Source organism: Heteronotia binoei, chromosome 6 (genome assembly GCF_032191835.1).
Source record: "Heteronotia binoei isolate CCM8104 ecotype False Entrance Well chromosome 6, APGP_CSIRO_Hbin_v1, whole genome shotgun sequence".
NCBI lineage: Eukaryota > Metazoa > Chordata > Lepidosauria > Squamata > Gekkonidae > Heteronotia > Heteronotia binoei.
Window position 1 is genome coordinate 150,191,753 of NC_083228.1, and position 20,476 is coordinate 150,212,228.

At 53.9% G+C, this 20,476-nt stretch overlaps 1 protein-coding gene across 1 annotated transcript in view; it reads right to left on the minus strand.

Moving 5' to 3' along the window:
• Positions 1-932: 932 nt before the first annotated feature.
• The window catches only part of ACAP2 (ArfGAP with coiled-coil, ankyrin repeat and PH domains 2), a 58,554-nt gene continuing 39,010 nt past the window's right edge, over positions 933-20,476 (minus strand). The window contains exons 13-24 of the mRNA XM_060242873.1: positions 19,225-19,325; positions 18,106-18,220; positions 17,152-17,351; positions 16,995-17,064; positions 16,260-16,354; positions 15,798-15,976; positions 14,705-14,803; positions 4,953-5,143; positions 4,724-4,833; positions 4,416-4,526; positions 3,461-3,522; positions 933-1,143 (exon numbers count right to left, since the gene is read on the minus strand). Of these exons, the coding sequence (XP_060098856.1) occupies positions 1,040-1,143; positions 3,461-3,522; positions 4,416-4,526; positions 4,724-4,833; positions 4,953-5,143; positions 14,705-14,803; positions 15,798-15,976; positions 16,260-16,354; positions 16,995-17,064; positions 17,152-17,351; positions 18,106-18,220; positions 19,225-19,325 (1,437 nt within the window). The 3' untranslated portion in view covers positions 933-1,039. The remainder of the gene's footprint in view (positions 1,144-3,460; positions 3,523-4,415; positions 4,527-4,723; positions 4,834-4,952; positions 5,144-14,704; positions 14,804-15,797; positions 15,977-16,259; positions 16,355-16,994; positions 17,065-17,151; positions 17,352-18,105; positions 18,221-19,224; positions 19,326-20,476) is intronic.

Sequence of the window (20,476 nt, forward strand, 5' to 3'; positions counted from 1 at the left end):
AACATTTTCTCTGCTTCTCAAGTAAAGCTTCATTTCCCCCCCCCCCCAATTTGTCTCAGTAAACCTTCCAGCTAGCTGCAAGTGGGCTTCTCCCCTCCCCCAAAATGCCAACCTGAAGCCCCTACAGTAGCAATGCTGCTTGTTCAGAGCAGTGGTGAGCAAAGGGGGCGGCCCTCCAAAGGAGGTCTGAATGGAGGGGGCTGCCCCGCCCCCCCAGGGCTGCACTGTAGCTATGGGCCTGCCATGAGCTCTGCCGGGCACCAGCTCACACCCAAAAGCCACATGGGGATCCCCCCGCAGGAAGGCAGTTAAGCCCAGAATCCCGCCACAGCCAGAGAGGCTTCTGGGAAGCACCAGGTGGTCTGCATGGCGCTGGAAAGAACGGTGGAAAGTGTCAAGTCTGTCTATAACTCTGGCTCAACCGTTGAGCATTCTGGGTAAAACCAAAGTGTAACCAAATGCTGCTAGCACCCCCTCTCCCTCTCCCCTCCTTTCCTGTAGAGTGTAACTTTGCTTTGAAATGGAAATATGTGAAAGTCTTATCTGTGCCTTCTCAGGCCTGGCTCATGGAAGGCAGGCAAGAGCCTCCGGTGATCAAGGCCATGCAAGTCTAATCAACATGAGAACGAGTTTGTAACATCTATGTGTGAATGTTCCCTGCATAGTCCCCCCTCCTAAGGAATCCCTTTGAAGTGTCCCTTATATGCAATGTATCTACAGTATATTCTTTAGTCTTTTCAAACCCTGGCTCAGGCCACAAGTATCAGTATCAATAAAGTAGTTTCTTTGTATCAACAACGACTTGTTATTGAATCTGCCAACTTGACAGAAAGCACCTGGCCGGGAGAGGAGAGTTACAGACCCCCCTTCTCGCCCTCCAGCTACGTCAGCTGTGCTTTTCAGACAACAGAAGTGGCAGCCAGACAAACCTATAACCAAAGCCTTTTAATGTATATAAAAAAAGAAAGGGATGGGGGAGAATTACAGCTCTGCATGGGGGGGGGAGCATCAATTCTTGCTCCTTTTGCCCTTTGACCCTTCAGGGCTTCTGGGTGTCTGGCGGCTGAAAGCGGTTCAGCTTCTCAGGATTATTGGACGCCATTTGGGAAAAGTCACGGAAGATGTCCTGGTAGGTTTCATCTCCTGCAGGAGAAGAAAAAGAGGTTCAGGGAAGGCCATTCCCAGCAGCCGACCAGGAACACCCTGCCCCCCTCCCCTCCCCCCCCCACTGCACCCACACAGCAAATTCTGCCTGGCCTAGAAAATGCAGCCAGGTTTCACCTGCTGAAAACTCTTCTTCCCCCCCACCCCCGCCCATGCACTCTTTGTACTAAATGCTCTTCCCTTTCACAGCACTGCGGGAGGGAGAAATGCTTTAATTCCCCACAGCCTTCAGAAAAAGGACCATTTTGTTGCTGGGAGCTCCTCCCTCCACCACGCAGGCTCTCTTCCCTGCCCCCCCCCAGCCAATATAAAAGGGCAAGAGTCAGGAGACCCTAAGATTGTCCAGCGGCCAACAGTTCTAGCTCTTGTATGGTTATGCACCACTAGGTGGCGACCAAGACTTGTTTCTGAGGCAGGCGACCTTTTGAAGGCGGTTTTCCCTTGCCTGCCTCTGCCCCCCAGCCTGGGCCTTCCCTGGCAGCCGCCCACCCACAGACGAGAGCCAGCAGCTGGGCAGGGCAGGCAAGTGGCAAAAGGAGGGCACTCCCCACTGCCCATCCGTCAAGGGGAGGCTGCCAGGCCTGGCACCAACGACACGCACCCCATCCCCGACACGCACCCCATCCCCCCAGACAGTCCACGGGGTGGGGATGCCTGAGCTGCACGCAGCAGAGGGGAAACAAACCAGAGGCAGATTCTACCTGAAGAGAGCACCTCGAGGGCAGCCAGAGTTTGGGAAAGCTCAGAGTCAGAAAAACAGAAGGCAGAATTTCAGAGCAAGAATGAAGAGGTCCTTATCGACACACTGCAGGCAGAAGGGGGAGGGGAGAGGACAGGAGACAGAGAGAGGAGGCGGCTGTGGGGGGGGGGGCGGAAGGAGAGAGCAGCCTGCACTCCCAGCTCACAGGTCAAGCCCCTCCCATGACTCTACCCTCTCCCCTTCCCAGGGACACTCTTCCCCACTTATGAAAGAGCAGAGAGGCTGCAGTCTTTCCCCTTGGCCTTTAGAAGGAAGAGAGTTCCCAGAAGAAGCAAATCAACAACTGGGGCACAAGAGGGCTCCCCCCACCCCGCTCAGTCTCCAACCCCACCTCCCCGCTGTGTCTTCTTGCTTGCATCCCACTGCCCAGAAAGCCACTCTCTTCTCTCTGCAGCTGTTAATGCACTCAGGCGAAGTAGCCCAAGGCCCCTGCGGATGCCATGATCTGCTTTTCGCCTTCTTAGCAAGGGAGGGGAGAAAAACATTTATTTGAGCTGCTCAAAGTATTGAGCAGAATCCCTGCGAGAGAGAGAGAAGGGAGTCCCAGGAGTCTGCGTTCCCATCCCGTGTTCGAGGCACGCAAACGCTTCCTGTATGAGTTTGGATTGCAGGCTCCCCAAACAGTAGCTCAGTGCCTTCCCCTCCCCCCAACAGAAAAGGCTCAGCACAGCTTTGGAAGCCCCGGGGAAGGAAGAGGATGGGCCGGGCAGACCCAGGAGGGGAGACTCCAGGCAGCAGCCTCCCCCCATGGCAGCCCCTCCATCTCGCCCCTTCCCAAACCATGGCCAGCTCTGCAATGGGGCTGGCAGCAGGGCCCCAACCCCCCCCCCCCCGCCTCCTCCTGGCCCAGAGAGGGGGGGCTGCTGTGGAGGAGCCGACAGGTCCATTCCTCTTGGCCTGGAAGACGGAGCCTTTCTCCAGCTTGGGCGGGAAGCCCCAACCCAGCTCTTCAGGGCTCTGCAGAGGGCGCCACCACCTCTGCCAGCAACGCCTCATGAAGTCTGGAGCAAGGCGCATGTGGAAGCGCCAGTACAACCTGCGCACGGGGGGGGGGGGGAGGGGGGCGCCTTCAGTGTGCAGACGCAGGTAAGTTGTGTCGAGGTGCTTCTTGGCATCATCCATGCAGCCTTTCTGCGCTCAAAAGAGAGAGCTGACCGGGCTGTTCTGATGCGAATAATCCCTCCCTCAGATACCTCACATAGCAGCCCCATCCCCCCAGCCTCCCCTTCCCGCCTCTTGTGCCCCACACTCCCTGCCCGGAGAAGCAGAGCGGAGGGGAGGATGGGGCTCCTGCAGAGGTCGCTCGGGGGCGGGGGAGCCCAGCCCTTCCTGGCTGCCCACCAAGGGCTCCTACCGACTGGCCTGCTGGCCCTGCCTTTATAGGCAGTCCTCAGCGGCCCCTGGGGCCTGCCGGAACTGCGGCGGAGAAGCCTGCTCTGAGCTCCAAGCACTAGGCCTCCCTGAGCTGCAAGCAGATGAACTCCTGGATGCATTTCCTGTACTGCATCTCCGTGTGGCTGTCGGCAGCAGGTTGACCTGGCTGGCCGTAGAGTCCTTCGGATTCCCGCATCTCTTCATTCATCCTTGCCAAGCGCAGCCTGCGAGGGGAAGGCGGGAGAGGACACAAACGTCACAGGAGCCCAGTGGCCCCGCTCTGTCTCCTGCCCCACAAAGACCCACCAGGCCTTCGGAGGGGATGCCCACATCTCTGCTGGCCTGCCTGGAACATTTCATGCCATCTGGGCCAGCCCAAGGAGTTAAGCTAGCCACTGTGTAAATGGCTGGGGGGGGGGGGGGGGGAGGGAAATGCAGCTCAGAAGGGAGCTCAGAGTCCCACAGAGACATCCTATCAAATTGGGGAGTGAAGCATCTTTTGACCAAAGGAGAAAAATCCTTGGCTGCTTTCTGGCTGTTCCTCTGAACTCTTATGGAAAGAAACAGGCATGGATGGATGGATGGATGGCCAGCCCTTGGCCTGAGCAGGAGCCTCCTCACCTGCATCCGGCCAAAGGCGGTCCATGTGCCAAGGGAAGGGAAGCACCCATCAGCGTTTGACCCCCTCCTGGGAGCCTCAGAAGCCAGAAAGCAGCCATGCCATCATCTAGTGCAGCTCCCTCTTCCCAAGAGGGGCTGGTCGGCTCGTCAACCAGACATAAAGGCCCCAGCTTTGCCCCAGCCCTGGCCCGAGGGGCACCCAGGGAAGGGCAGGCCGCCCAGACCCTCCTCTTCTGAGACCTTTCCGGGGCAGAGGATTTCAGGACAAGAAGTGGGTTCTGAGCAGCCACTGCAAAGTAAATTCTATGGGGCGTGTGGGGAGGGGAGGGGTGCATCTAGAACCACAGGGCTCTCCAGGTCAGACTTCAGCTGAAGGCATGGAACATGAAGCTGCAAGATCCAGACCAGCCTTCCGGCCTCCGAGAAAGGAGAGCAGAGCACTGGCCGCCCACCCCAGATGGCCCTGAAGCCGAAGGAGAGCGAGTGTAGCACTCACAACGTCACGATATCTGCATTGGCTGCTTCCACTGCGACGCTCAGGGGGTCTTTCCCTTCTTCATCGGTGGCGTGTTGGTTGGCCCCTCGTTTCAGGAACAGACACACTTGCCTGCCCAAAAGAAACCACACAGCTGCAAGGTCTCCACCACTCATTTCCCACAATCCCTGCTCACCCAGCCCTGCCATACATACCCCAAATAGATCCCTGCACATGCAACTTCCTAGGCAAATATGAGCAACTCCTTCCTTGGGCAAAACGCAAGACCCGCTGCCTGCTCTCACACAAACAAGCATGCCGCCACCTACCCAGTGTGGCCCAGCACCGTGGCGTGGTGCAGGGGCCCCCTGCCGTGGGCATCCCGGAGATTCACGTTGGCCCCGTTCTGGAGCAGGAACTCACAGCTGACCAGAGAGCCCTGGGGAACAGAGACACAAGACCACTGCAACACGGCAGCAGCCTTCAGGCCAGCCCCCCACCTGTCCCGGGGGCTCCAGTTGCCTGGAGGACGGGCCCGACCCCTGCAGCCACGCTCACCCCACGGACGGCCTGGATTAGAGGCGTGGACCCGTTCTCCTCCACGTTGACCCAGTTCACGGCTGCCCCGTGGGCCAGGGCCTTTGCCATCTGAGGGAGGCTCTTCTCATAGGAGGCCCAGGACAGCTGCAGCCCGGCGATGGACTCTCTGCTGGAGTTAGCAGCGGCAGCAGCCTCCTCCTGCTTCTCACCTTCTGAAAGAAGACAGATGGTCAGAAGAGCACCGCTAGATCCAGCCAAGAATGTCTTCAGGACCAGATGAAGTGTATCCATAGGCACTAAAATAACTTCTGGACATCATTTCTGAGCCTGTAGCCATTATTTCTGAGAATTCTTGGAGAACAGGAGAGGTGCCAGAAGACTGGAGGCAGGCAAATGTTGTCTCCATCTTCAAGAAGGGGAAAAAGGAGGAACTGGGTAACTATCAACCCATCAGCTTAACATCTATGCCTGGAAAGTTATAGAATAATCAGACAGTCCGTCCTTGAGCATTTAAAAAGGACAGCTGTGATTGCTAAGACCCAGTATGGGTTTCTGAAGAACAAGTCATGTCAGACTAACCTCTCTCTCTCTTTTTTAGAAAGTTATTACCTTGCTGGATCAGGGAGCAAGTTTATCTTGATTTCAGTAAGGGTTTTATTATTAATGAATTTTAAGAGGACAAATGTAAAGTTCTGTATTTAGGTAGGAAAATCAAATCTTCCCTTGGGGAAGCTTGGAGGCTATTTAAAACTACAATCCTAGAAGCTCAGATAAAATATATACCACAAGTTAGGAAAGGCACAAGTATCCCTTATATGCAATGTATCTACTGTATGTACCTTAGTCTTTTCAAGCCTTGGCCTAGGCCACAAGTAACAGTATCAATAAAATAGTTTCTTTGTACCTACATCGACTCATCATTGAATCTGCAGACTTGACATTTTGAAAAGACTACATTTGGAGCTCAACTGCCCTGGCAACTTTGTAACCTGATGGCCGAAGAAATTCCAGGAGACAGAGAACACCCCACCTTGGAGGAAGAGCCAGCGGCACCTTGGCACGTCCTAGACGCCAGGCGAGCCGCGGTTTCCCCTCTGCAATTCCAGCTCGTGGTAACCCCCCGGCAGTGGCAACCGCGGACCTCAACCACCACCATGGACGAGGCACCCGCCCACAGGGAAGCGATTATGACTCGCCATATGAGGAGGGTGCGGATGACCGAGACGGAGCCCGACAACCCGGGCACCCTGGAGCCGGGCGAGGCCGATGCCACCCTCGAGGTCTGAAAGGCAGGGGAACGCGAATGCGAGGAGAAGGGCCGCTGCCGAAGGACATGAATGAGGAAGACGCCCGCATGTTTCGGACCATGGTCTGAAAAGAAATAGATGGAGCGATCAAGGGCCTGAAGGACGAGATGCAGGCTATGACCGCCCAGATCTCCCGCGCCCTGGGACTAGCTGGACCCCAGCAACCCCCACAACCTCCACCAGCCCCACCACCCACGGCCCCACCGCCAGCTCCGGCTGTCAGCTTGTGTTCAATTGCATCCTATTGATCCTAACCACATTGCCTATACTGTTTATTTGCTTAGAACTAACCCTAGGGCCCTTTGATAGAATGCTAGGTATGCCAACCAGGGGGAGGGAAGAGCAGGGCGCCAGAGGCCATAAACGGCGGGAAGACCAGAGGGAGGCGCCGCCGCTTCCCAGCCGCTGCAAGGACATCGGCCGAAAGGGGGAGGCTGGATGGCCCAGGAAGGGAGATAGCCAGCGTGTGAATCAAACACCTTAGAGAGGGAAAATAACTTTGTTTTGAGAATGATTTAGAGGCCCCCGTCTTTGATGTGCCCCCATAAATGCTAGTGCCTTTTCAATGTATGTTATCACTCTCAAAGACCTTCTGCAGCAGTAACATTGTATATTCAATAAAAGAAACTTATTTCAAAAGAAAGAGTTCTATTATTTTGAAGAATCAATGAAGCCTGCGCTGACACCGGCAGCACAGCGGCAGGCGCTGCCGGCCGCCCCACGGGATGGAGGACGAGGCTGGGAGTTGGACGCCACCTTTGACGGGGATCCGGAGGAGGTGGAATACTTTGCCATCCAGGTGAACAGCTACATGTATTACTGGGGGAACACCTTCCCCGATGAGTTCAGCTGAGTGGACTACTTGGGGCTGAAGTTGAAGGGGGCTGCAAAGAGATGGTATGTGAGCCTATATGAAGCCATGAGCCCGGAACTTTCTCCAGGCTCTGTTGGCCCAGTATGAGGACCCGCTCCAGGAGACTCGAGCTCTAGCCGCCCTGAGAGACATGCAGCAAGATTCCCGAACCATAAGGGAATACGCGCAGACTTCCGGACCAACGCAGCCAAAGTCCGGGGATGGAGTGAGCTGATGAAGATCGAGCACTTCACCAGGGGCCTGAACGCCGGCGCCCTGGATCGGGCCCTTACCCAGGCCAGACCTACCACATTGGTGGTGTGGATACAATTGGCCGGAGAGGTCAAGACCAACATGAAGCGAGTGGCGATGCAGCTCCAGCACCAGTCCGGGAAAGGGCCACAGAAAGCCCCCCCTCCCAAGGCTGAGCCCAAGAAAGCTGTCAGGGGAGGGGCGCCTGCGGGACCCCGCAAGTGCTTCCGCTGTGGAGACCCGAACCACCTCGCCTCCAACTGCCCAGCCCCCCCAAGGCCCCCTCAGTGGGGCCGAAGACAAGCACCCCGACACCCAAGAAACCGATCGGCCGCCCTAAGGAAGTGGTGAAGAGCAGCCTCACTGCGGTGGAGGAGCCGGAGGAGGACGTGCTGCTGTCAGCGGAGCTGAGTGACCTAACTTGGGCGTCCGAGCCGGCGGGAAACGAGAACGACCTGCTCTGAATGGTGCCAACCAGCAGGTCGAGGAGGAGCCGGCACCGCTAAGGGTGAGAGTAACGGGACGTTTGTATTTTGCAGTAGTAAGACTGCTGAACACTAAACTGAAAAGGTTCATGCAGGTCCGGGCCCTAATAGAGTGCAATCGGGAACTGATCACCCCCAACTTGGTGGAAGCTCTGGGACTCGAGAGCTCACCTTTACCTTGCCCGATGCAATTCGAGCAGATGGATGGGTCAGTGATGCAAGGGGAGCCGTGCAGACTAGAGACCCAGTTCTTGCCCATGGGGATTGAGGAGCACTGGGATCAGGAGTCCATCATTGCCACCTTGTGCTCCTACCCGGTAGTACTGGGGGTGGGCTGATTGGCGAAGCACGAACCCCGCATAAGGTGGGGGGCAAAGACTATCAGGTTCATAGATCCCCTCTGCAAAAACCACCTCTGGGATCCGGCCTGGGGTCCACAAGCTCCGGTGGCTAAGGAGAGGGCCTGCATGTTGGTGGAGGAGATCCACACAGTCCCGCAAGCGTACCGGGACTTAATGGCGGTGTTTAGTGAGCAAGGAGTGAACCAGTTGCCTCCCCATCGGGACACCGACTGTGCCATAGAGCTAATCCCGGGGGAAACCCTGCCCAGAGCCAAGCTGTACCCCATGGGGTGGGCGGAGAAGGAACTCCGCAAATTCTTAGACCATAATCTGGAGAGAGGATTTATCAGACCAGCAACGGCCCCCCCACGCCGCCCCGGACTTATTTAGGAAGAAGAAGGACGGCTCGCTTAGACTTTGCACGGATTTTCACGGATCTTTACCAAATTGGACTTGAGAGATGCATACTTCCGAGTGCGCATCAAGGAGGGGAATGAACTTTATAAATGATGTACGGTACTTCGAAAGTTTTTGTTTAAGTGGGTAGTGGTGTACCTGGATGACATCATCATTTATTTACAAGACGAGCAGTCTCATGTGAAGTTAGTGAGAGAGGTGCTCAGCACTCTGCTGAAGCACCAGTTCTACGCCAAGCTGTCTAAATATGAATTCCATAAGACCGAACTGGATTATTTGGGATTCCAGGTGTCGGGAAAGGGGTTGGCGATGGACCCGGCCAAAGTGCAGGCGGTGCTGGAATGGGCTCCCCCGAGGACACGTAGACAATTCCAATCATTCCTCGGGTTTGCAAATTTCTATAGGACCTTCATAGAAGGGTTCGCTCAGATTGCCCTCCCCCAACTGAGTTGTTAAATACCAAGGGGAAGGGCCCAGAGGCCAAACAGCCGGGAGCCCGTCTCAATTGGAGTCCGAAGTGCCAAGCGGCCTTCGATAAACTGAAACGCCTGTTCACCAGCGAGCCGGTCCTGAGCCACCCCGATGAGCAACGGCCCTTCATTGTGCAATGTGACGCGTCCGATGTGGCCGTCGGAGCCATACTCATGCAGAGGGATGGGGAAGGCCGACTGAAACCCTGCGCCTATATTTCTAGAAAATTCTCAGGCAAGCAAAGAAACTGGTCAGTCTGGGGCAAAGAGGCTTTTGCAGTAACTTTCGCCCTAAAAACGTGGCGGTCCTGGCTAGAGGGAGCCAAAGTGCCTTTTGAGATCTGGACCGACCACAAAAACCTCGAAGCCCTCATGGGCAAGAGGAAGCTGAACGAAAAGCAGATTAGGTGGGCGGGATTCTTCTCTAAATTTGATTTCACTTTAAGACACATCCCGGGAGCAAAAAACTTCTTGGCGGACGCTCTGTCGCGCCTCCCACAACACGAGAGGCTGATGGAGGAGGTAGTGGACTCTTTAGTTCCCCCCTCGCAGGTGGCCGCCGTAGTAAACACGCAGTCGCAAAAGAAAAGGGACCTAGAGGGACTAGGAACCGAGAAATTAGCCACGGAAAAGGAAAGAGAGGGAGATGACCGCCCAGGAGACATTCAAAAGAGGGGGGACGGACTGTGGTACAAAGGAGATAAAGTATACGTCCCCAAAAGCCTAAGGGCAGAAGTACTGCAGTTTTGTCATTCCAACAAACTGGCACGGCATTTTGGCTACATCAAAACGCTCTACCTAATTAGTAGGCAATTCTGGTGGCCGTCCCTGAAAAAAGACGTGTCGGAGTTCGTAGCCTTCTGCCCCATATGGCCAAGAGAAGGGGAGGTAAAGCCCCGGGACTTCTCAAGCCCCTAGAAACATCCAAACGCCCTTGGTCAGTGGTGTCCATGGATTTCATTGTGGAGCTACCGCCCTCTCATGGGAAAACAGTGATACTGGTGGTAGTAGACACTTTTTCCAAACAAGCCCATTTCATTCCCTGTGCCCAATTGCCCACTGCTAAGAAATTAGCCCTCCTCTTCTTCAATCACGTGGTCCGGCTCCACTCCTTCCCCAATAAGGTGATTAGTGACCGTGGCCCACAGTTCGTTGCTACCTTTTGGTGGGAGTTTTGCAAACTGGCCGGAATAGAAGAGGGATTGAGTTCTGCCTACCACCCACAGACGGACGGACAGACGGAACGCGTGAACGGGGTTTTAGAGTAATATTTACATTGTTTCATTAACCACTGACAATCTGATTGCGTAGATCTGCTGCCGTTTGCTGAATATGGGTACAATAACAGCATGCATAGCTCCACAAAGGCTTCCCCTTTTTCGACGGTAAATGGGTATGAGGGGAAACCAATTCCACTGCTACCAGGGGGAGATCCCTCCACAGACCCAACCTCCTTTGAACACTGGTGGCAGGGGCCGAGTGGAAGCTGGAAAACCATCCAAGAAAACTTGGAAGCAGCCAAAGAGACTTATAAAAAGCAATATGATAAGTCCCATGTTCCAGCTTGGGACTTTAAAGTGGGAGACTCGGTATTTGTGTCCACTAAGAACTTGCCTCTGAGCCAGCCTTCTAAGAAGCTGGCGTATAAGTTTCTGGGACCTTTCAAAATCAAGAGGGTTATCAACCAGGTGACTGTGGAGTTGGAGCTGCCCAAAATGTTTAGTAAAGTGCACCCTATATTTCATTGCAGCCTTCTCCGCCGAGACCCCGGGGCTTCAGTCTGGCATCCTCGAGCACCCGCCCTGCAGCCGGTCCTGATTGGGAACCAGAGTCACCACGAAGTCCAAGAAATCCTGGACTCTAGGGTCAAAAGGGGGATCATGTACTATCTGATCAAATGGAAACACTTTCCTTCGAGCGAAAATGAGTGGGTGGCTGAGAAAGATATATCAGCCCCAGACCTAATAAAAAGGTTTCATTTAAAACACTCCAACAGGGCGGTGGAGGCGGCTTAGGGGGGTCAGTGTGTCAAGTCTGTCTATAACTCTGGCTCAACCAAACAGCATGCTGGGTAAAACTAAAGTATAACCAAATGCTGCTAGCAAACTCTTTCCTATCCCCCCTCCCTTCCCGTAGAGAGTGTTCCTGCTTTGAAATGGAAATGTGTGAAAAGTCTTATCTGTGCCTTCTCAGCCCAGGCTCAGGGGGAGAGGAATGAGCCTAGAAACATCAAGGCCACTTGGGCCTCTAATCAACATGAGAATGTATTTGTAACATCTATGTGTGAACGTTCCCTACACAGTCCCCCATCCTGTAGGAATCCTTTTGAAGTATCCCTTATATGCAATGTATCTACTGTATGTACCTTAGTCTTTTCAAGCCTTGGCCTAGGCCACAAGTAACAGTATCAATAAAATAGTTTCTTTGTACCTGCATCGACTCATCATTGAATCTGCAGACTTGACATCAGATTGAGGTGACAAGAGAGGAGGTCCTACAACTAATAGACGAATTAAAAATTAATAAGTCACCGGGTCCGGATGGCATCCATCCAAGAGTTCTGAAAGAACTCAAAGTTGAACTTGTGGATCTTCTGACAAAAATATGTAATCTTTCATTGAAATCTGCCTCCGTTCCTGAGGACTGGAAGGTAGCAAATGTCACCCCCATCTTTAAAAAGGGTTCCAGAGGAGATCTGGGAAATTACAGGCCAGTCAGTCTGACTTCAATACTGGGAAAGTTGGTAGAAACCATTATCAAGGACAGAATGAGTGGGCACATTGATGAACACGGGTTACTGAGGAAGACTCAGCATGAGTTCTGTAAGGGAAGATCTTGCCTCACTAACCTGTTACATTTCTTTGAGGGGGTGAACAAACATGTGGACAAAGGAGACCCGATAGATGTTGTTTACCTTGACTTCCAGAAAGCTTTTGATAAAGTTCCTCATCAAAGGCTCCTTAGTAAGCTCGAGAGTCATGGAGTAAAAGGATAGGTCCTCTTGTGGATCAAAAATTGGCTAATTAATAGGAAGCAGAGAGTGAGTATAAATGCGCAGTCTTCGCAGTGGAGGATGGTAAGCAGTGGGGTGCCGCAGGGCTCAGTACTGGATCCCATGCTCTTTAACTTGTTCATAGATGATTTGGAGTTGGGAGAAAGCAGTGAAGTGGCCAAGTTTGCAGATGACACTAAATTGTTCAGGGTGGATTTTGAGGCACTCCAAAAGGATCTGTTGAGGCTGGGTGAGTGGGCATCAACGTGGCAGATGAGGTTCAGTGTGGCCAAGTGCAAAGTAATGCACATTGGGGCCAAAAATCTCAGCTACAAATACAAGTTGATGGGGTGTGAACTGGCAGAAACTGACCAAGAGAGAGATCTTGGGGTCATGGTAGATAACTCACTGAAAATGACAAGACAGTGTGTGTTTGCAATAAAAAAGGCCAACGCCATGCTGGGAATTATTAGGAAGGGAATTGAAAACAAATCACCCAGTATCATAATGCCCCTATATAAATTGATGGTGCGGTCTCATTTGGAATACTGTGTACAATTCTGGTCACCACACCTCAAAAGGATATTATAGCATTGGAAAAAGTCCAGAAAAGGACAACTAGAATTATTAAAGGGTTGGAACACTTTCCCTATGAAGAAAGGTTAAAACCCTTGGGGCTCTTTAGCTTGGAGAAATGTCGACTGCGGGGTGACATGACAGAGGTTTACAAGATTATGCATGGGATGGAGAAAGTAGAGAAAGAAGTCCTTTTCTCCCTTTCTCACAATACAAGAACTCGTGGGCATTTGATGAAATTGCTGGGCAGTCAGGTTAAAACGGATAAAAGGAAGTACTTCTTCACCCAAAGAGTGATTAACATGTGGAATTCACTGCTACAGGAAGTGGTGGTGGCTACAAGCATAGCCAGCTTCAAGAGGGGGTTAGATAAAAATATGGAGCAGAGGTCCATCAGTGGCTATTAGCCACAGAGAGAGAGAGCATGTGTGTGTGTATACATATATATATATATATATATATATATATATTTGGCCACTGTGTGACACGGAGTGTTGGACTGGATGGGCGATTGGCCTGATCCAACACGGCTTCTCTTATGTTCTTATGCTGGTTTAAAAATCCAATAAAATAAAATAATAAATACAATAAGCTGGAAGGATATCTGGAAAGAATTGGGCAGAGAACTACGAGATCACAGAAGAGTTGGAAGGGACCTCCAGGTTCACCTAATCCAGCCCCCTGCATAATGCAAGAAATTCACAAATACCCCACCCTAAGTTCACAGAATAAACATTGCTGTCAGATGACTATTTAACCTCCGTTTAAAAACCACCAAAAGAGGAGGGTCTACCATCTCTCCAGGAAGAAGCCTGTTTCACTGAGGAACCGCTCTAACGGTCAGGAAGTTCTTTCTAATGTTGAGCCGGAAACTTTTCTGATTTAATTTCAACCCATTGGTTCTGGTCCTATCTTCTGGGGCCACAGAAAACAATTCCACACCATCCTCTATATGACAGCTCTTCGAAAGTACTTGAAGATGGTGATCATATTACCTCTCAGCCACCTCTTCTCCAGGCTAAACATGCCCAGCTCCTTCAACCTTTCCTCATAGGACTTGGTGTCCAGACCTCTCACCACTTCACTGCCCTCCTCTGGACCCGTTTCAGCTTGTCTATATCCTTCTTAAAATGTGGTGCCCAGAAATGAACACAATACTCCAGGTGAGGTCTTACCAGAGCAGAGTAAAACGATACAATCACTTCACATGATCTGGACACTATACTTCTGTTGATACAGCCCAAAGTTGCATTCGCCTTTTTAGCCAACACATCACACTGTTGACTCATGTTCAGCGTATGATCCACTAAGACCCCGAGATCCTTTTCGCACAGACTACTGCTAAGACAAGTCTCCCACATCCTATAACCATGCATGGGATTTTTCCTACCTGAATGAAGAACTTTACATTTATCCGTGTTAAAATTCATTTTATCGATTTTAGCCCAGTTTTCCAGCCTGTCAAGGTCATCCTGGATCCTGATTCTGTCGTCTTCTGTATTTGCAACCCCTCCCAATTTAGTATCATCCCTCTATTCCTTCATCCAAATCATTGATAAAGATGTTGAACAAAACAGGTCCCAGGACAGATCCCTGAGGCCCTCCACTTGTCACTCCTCTCCAAGAGGATGAGGAACCATTCACAAGCACTCTTTAGGTGCGATCCGTCACCCAGTTGCAGATCCACCTAGCAGAAGCAGGATCCAAGCCCCATTTTGCCAACCTGTCAACAAGGACAGTATGTGGGACCTTCTCAAAAGCCTCACTGAAATCAAGATGAACGGTGTCTCCTGCCCCAGCAAGGGAGTCACTTCCTTGAGAAAGAAACAGGGAAGGTGGCCAAGCTGACGGACTCTGAAGTGGCCAGAGCAGGGCTTCCACTGGGAAACAGCTTGTCTTCAAGAAAGATGTCCGAGAACAACCAGCTGTATGCCTCAGTGTATCGTACAATTTTCTTGGCACGTCCTCTCTCATACAGCTAGTCATTTGTCACTTAAAAGGCCGCGCAGCCCCACCCACGAGCCAGGCGATCCCTCCCCCGCATTTCCTCCCTCGCCTGGCTCCTGGGCGAACTCACCTGCCTCGGCCTCGTGCAAAGTGTTGGCGGAGAGGGTGGAGGCCAGATGCTCCCTGCTGTCCTCGGAGCTATGCTGGAATCCGCTGTCATTACTCCGCACTGTGGGAATGAAGAGCCACTGTGAGAAAAGGACACCCAGAGGCCAGAGGAGTAGCCGCCTATTCCCTGACAGGCCAGGAGGCTCCTGAAAACTAGCTGGACTCCTTCCCAGGAACGAGACGGCCATCACCAAAACGAGCCCAAGGCTCCCTACCACCCCCCAAACTCCGCCAAAAGCAAGGCCAGCAAGTGAAGCAGAGGAGAAGCGAGAACACCTGACGGATTCCCTCACTCACCCAAGCACACAGCAGGCAGTGGTTAGAGGAGAGGAGGGAGCAGAGGGGGCCACCACCACGCGGGGGGAGTCACGAGAACAGCTCCAAGAGTGGTACTTACTACTACGCAGCTTGGAGGAGGTATCAAAGTAGGAGAAGAGTGAGTCTAGCTCATCGGGACAGAAGAGAGACTCCCGCCTGGCCTCGTCGCTACTTACACCAGCCACTGGGGACATGCAAGTTAGCAAAGCACAGGGCGGGCAGAAGGAGCAGAGGGGGGGAAGACGAGGAGGAGGAAACAAGCTGTTAGTACCCCGCAGAAGGCACGCACTCACACACTCGCTCTTCCAGCCCTGCCGGAACGATGACACTCCAAGGCTTTCCCCGAGCAGAGAAGCCTCTCCAAGCGCCACCCCAATGGAGGGCTCTCCCGGGGAAACGGAGCCTCCACTGCAAGCCCAGCCTTTCGCTCTCTCTCCAGCAGCTTCTGCTTCTTGCCACTCGGGGGACGGGGGCTGGCCACCCACCGCCTCAAATGCCACCCAAGGAGCACCCCACTCTGTTTGTGCCTCAGACAACATGGCGGTTGGGGCCAAGAGATGCACCCCCTCGGCTCCCGCCTGGGCCTGACAAGAACAGAAGGCCGAGGGGGACAGCGAGAACGCTCCCCTCCCCCTCCCCAGGCAGGAAGGAGGGAGGGGGAAGCCACTCAGCCCCCTTTGGCCGAGCCCTTGCAGCCCCCCCACCCCCTTCCAAGTGGATGCTTCAGCAACTGGTACCTTTAGGGGAGGCAGCCAGAGCCTCCGGGGCCCCGGGGGGCTTTTCCGGCCCGCTGTGCCTTTTTGCTTCCTGGCTGGGAGGCGGGGCTTTCACTCCGGGACCCTCAGAAGGGGCGGGGTCTCTTTCCACAAACCTCCTTTCCACATACTTGGCCCGGATATAGGCTTCCTTCTCCTGCCTGCAGAGAGGAAACAAGCCAAGTGGGCGATGTCATGCTGCCCCCCCCCTCCCCCAATACTGACAGCCCCTAAATGTTCTTCCATCTACCAAAGATGCAGCTTGCAGGCAGAAAGGGAGAAGGGCTGCATTTCCCCCCCCCACACACACACCCCTCTTAAAGATTTCACATCCCGCCCCCCACCTCTCCCTCCAAAGGAATATGGCAGTTGCTGTTTCCTGCCTTGTGACTCCTGCCGCAGCCTCCGCCTGCACCCACTTCAAGACAGCAAGCACCATTTTACCTCTGGCTCCCAGGTAGAGGCTTCTTCACTCCCATTTTTTCATTCTGTGCTTCATAAATTCTGTTTATGACATCGTTCCCCAATTCACACATGAGCTGCAAGAAAACCGGTGGAGGTTTCCACAAGAGCCGTGGGGGTGTGGTGTAGCCAGCCTCCCTGGAATCTTGCAGAGGGAGGAGAAGCTTCCCTGGGGGGGGGGGGGGCAGGGGAGCCCTCCCCCATGGCGTCACTGGAAGAGAGCTTGCTTCCTTGCTGAGGGGCCAGGGAGTCAGTACCAGTAGGACTTTGGAAGAGGGAAAGGAATGGGTATCTCCCTGGGGAAGAAAGCAGCACCTTCTGCATCTGCTCCACTGAGCGAGTGGCCTGGGGGGGGGGGAGTCCCCCCTCTCGGGGGCCCTGAGCCAGACCCCCCCCCCCCGAGGCATGGAGCCCGGTCCCTTTTGCCATCTGCTTCTGGGTGTGGCCACCATTGTCAGAGCCAGACCGGGCATCCACACTGGTAGCTGTTCCCCCTTAACGTATTTTGTTGTTCCCAGTACAGGTCCATCAGTGGCTATTAGCCACAGTGTATGTGTGTATATAAAATTTTTTGCCACTGTGTGACACAGAGTGTTGGACTTGATGGGCCGTTGGCCTGATCCAACATGGCTTCTCTTATGTTCTTATTCTGCGGCCCCCCAGGAAAGAGAGCAGCAGCCTCCTTCCCCCCGCCCCCAGCACCCTCAGGCCCTGTACCTTGAGGAGCTCTGGTTCCCACGAATCGAGGGTTAAGGACCGGACTTTGGAGAAATGGACCCCCAGGCTCCTACACAGAAGGAAACACGTTCATGAGCAGAAGGGAGGGCTCAGCTGGGGACACGGAGCCCCCCCCCCCCCCGGCCTCTCTGCCCACCTGTGGATGCCCGAGCACTCGATGCACAGCGTGATGCCCAGGTTGATGCTGGCCCAGCGAGGGTCCGCCAGGCCACAGTCGCAGCACACAGCGTTGCCAGGGATGCTCTGGACCCTCTGGAAGGCGCTCTCCCCTTTCAGCAGCCTCTCTCTGGCCTCCCCAGCAGACTCGGGGCTCCCTGCCGACGGGGCTGGCTTCCGCTCCACCTTGCGGGAGAGGCACGGAAAGGAGGCCATGACAACCCTTCCCTCTGCGACACCCTCCGCTTTCCCCTGCGGCCTGATCCTCCAGAACTCTCTGCCTGCCTGCCAAGTGAGCCCCTTTCTGCGGCCATGTGCCTGCCTGACCTGTGGCACACGCCCACCCAGGGGGCTGATGGGAAAAGCAGCCACACCAATGGCAGCACAAACACAACTTCTCTAGACCAGCGCTCCATTCAACTACTGCTTGCAGAGTTCATCGGAGTGCACCTCCTCCACCAGAAGGGAGGGTCACCAACTCCACCCCCTCCCCAGTGTGAGCTAGCTCACCGTTTTTTAGTCTCAGCTCTTATATTTTTGTCTTAAAAAGGTAGAGGGAGCCCCCCTGTGCAAGCACCAGTCGTTTTGGACTCTGGGGTGACGCTGCATCATGATGTTTTCATGGCAGACTTTTTACGGGGTGGTTTGCCATTGCCTTCTCCAGTCATCTACACTTTCCCCCCAGCAAGCTGGGTCCTCATTTTACCGACCTCGGAAGGATGGAAGGCTGAGTCCACCTGGAGTCGGCTACCTGAACCAGCTTCCGCCGGGATCTAACTTAGTTTGAGAGCAGAGTTTGGACTGCAGCTCAGGAAAACTGGCCCCAGAGCAAACTAGCTGATGCAGGAGCTCCCAACCGGGATGCCAGTAGCTCAGGAAGCAGACTTTTCGCCCCCAAGACTGCACAAGGAGCCTCGGAGGAAGCGAGCCCTGCAGCACTTGCCTCGGCCTCCTCCCCCTTCTCCCGGTAGGCAGTGGCGATGCTGGCTTGCACGGCCTGGATCCACGCCTGCCGCAGCTTCTCTGAGTCGGCCTGCAGGATGCAGCTCCTGCAAGAGAAAGCAGCGGGTGCGGATGCTGGTGCGGCTGGCTGGCTCCCCCCACGGCAACAATCCCCACCTGCCTGCCTGCCTGCCCACCACACACCCCAGGCGGCTCCCTTCAGGACCCAGCACAATCCAGGGGGAAAGGTGGAGATGGAGGACAAATGGAAAGCAGCAACTGAGCACCAACGGTCGTTTCCCTCCTTCCACCTCCAAGAGGCAAGTCAGCCCGACTGCTGGTCTGGAGCTCAGATCACGGGCACATCTCAGCCCAGCTCCCCACGGGGGAAGAGGGTCTGTTCTCAGCACTGGCTGCCACCAGCACTGCCACAAATGCTGACCGGGTGAGAGGAGGAGGAAGGGAAGGGGCCAGAGAGCGAACATTTAGGACAAGAGCCCCCGGCAGAGGGGAGAGGGGGGTCCAGTCCCTCCCCTGCCCCCAAGGTTGCTGCCGGCCCAGCAGGAGGAGGAGGGGCTTGAAGGGGCTCATGGATCAAGTGTCCCCCTCTCACTTAAGACTAAGGTGGCACTGATAGCTGTAAAATGGATATCAGAAACCATGTAGAGAAATGTATAATGTATAATAATAATAATAAAAATATACATTGAGAAGACTAAGGTGGCACTTAATTTCTAAGGGAAATAGGACTGCCATGGCTAACTTTAAAATATCTTGCGCTAATATCAGAAACTGGGTAACTCTTGCCTGTCCAGGCAGTGGAGAGTTTTGGCCTGGATTTCTGCAGTCTTGATCCTCTTACATTCCTGACTGGATGCTCCACCCCGTTGATTGCATTGATTTCCTACAGAATCCACCTTGAGTCTCACTAAGGCAGTCCATAAAGGCGGCAAATAAAAAGCAAGCAATGCATTTGCTTCTCAGCGCTCCACTGCAAGGGAGGCCAGGCGAACAAGTCTAGCAACCCACACCCCCAAAACCTCGGAGGCCCTTCCAGCAGCGCCTGAGCTCTGCACCCCAAACGCCACACTTCCAAAGGGCTTCTCCTTACTTTGTTGGAGAGACCACTTCGAAGCAGAAGCGCCTCTCAATGTCCTCGCAGGGCTTGACTGTGCACAGCCGCAGATCTTCCACCACAACCGTGGGGCTATCCTAGAGAGAGAGGAGACCAAGGACAGCGCTCAGATGGAATCTACTTGCTGCTTCCAGGCCCCCACCCCACCCCCGCCACCTCATACACGTTTCCTGGCATGCAGGGTCACCCCCCCCAAAAAAAGAGCCCACTTTCGGTAGGCCTTGCAAAGAAAATGGCTCCTCCCAATTGCTGCAATTGTTGCCTGCAGCCATTCCCAGAGTCCATGTTGGGATCTCTCTCAATCCCGCAGGGCCTGCAAGACCACGCCCTTCCTTCCGCCAAACCTTGGGTGGTTAAGAGCAGACGCTGTTCCACTGGAAAAAGCAACCTGACCACCTTAAAGCACAGACCTGGATCTCATCAAGCCTTTATGGAATATCTGGATGTAATCAGTCATGAAGATGTTTTCCACCATCACTATTGTGATACATCCAGGTCATTCTTGATATAGCACCTGTATTGTTTTTAACGTCTTTAGTGTTTTAAGGTTTCTTTCCTTCCAAGTTGTCTGTGCAGTCTTTTATATCCCGTCCTCCCTATCCTAAGCCTGCTTTGGCAGGGACAGCGGGATAGAAATCTAATAAACAAATAAGGTTAACCCCACAGCAGCAGCAGCAGTCTCCAGCAGGGCAGGCAGTGCCACAGCAGGGGGGCGGGGGGGGGGGACTATTTACACTGTAGATCGATCAAGACAGGTAGCTGTGCTAGAATCAGAGAGCTGAGAGGGACCCCCAGGGTCATCTAGTCCCACCCTCTGCACAATGCAAGGAACTCACAAACCCCTCCCCCTAAATCCACAGGATCCTCGTTGCTGTCAGGTGACCATGCAGCCTCTCCAAAGAAGTGAGTCTGTCTGTCTGTCTGTAGCAGCAGGAAGGGGCCAGAGCCCAGGAGCGCCTTCAAGACTAACCGGATTTGTGGCTGCAGGGGAGGAGCTGTGGGGAGCCACTGCAGTCCCTTCTGCAGAAACCTGGATTTCCCTTTTGTATGGTTCAATATGGTGAAAGGTCAAGATGGGCAGCCATCTTAGTCCACCTGCAGCAGCAGGAAAGGGGCAGTCCAGGGGCACCTCCAAGACTCCCCCTCCCCCACCACACATTGGGTTGGTCTTTCAGGGGCTCCTGGACTCTGCCTCTCTTCTGGTTTGTGTGCTCTCTCTCCCCTTCTA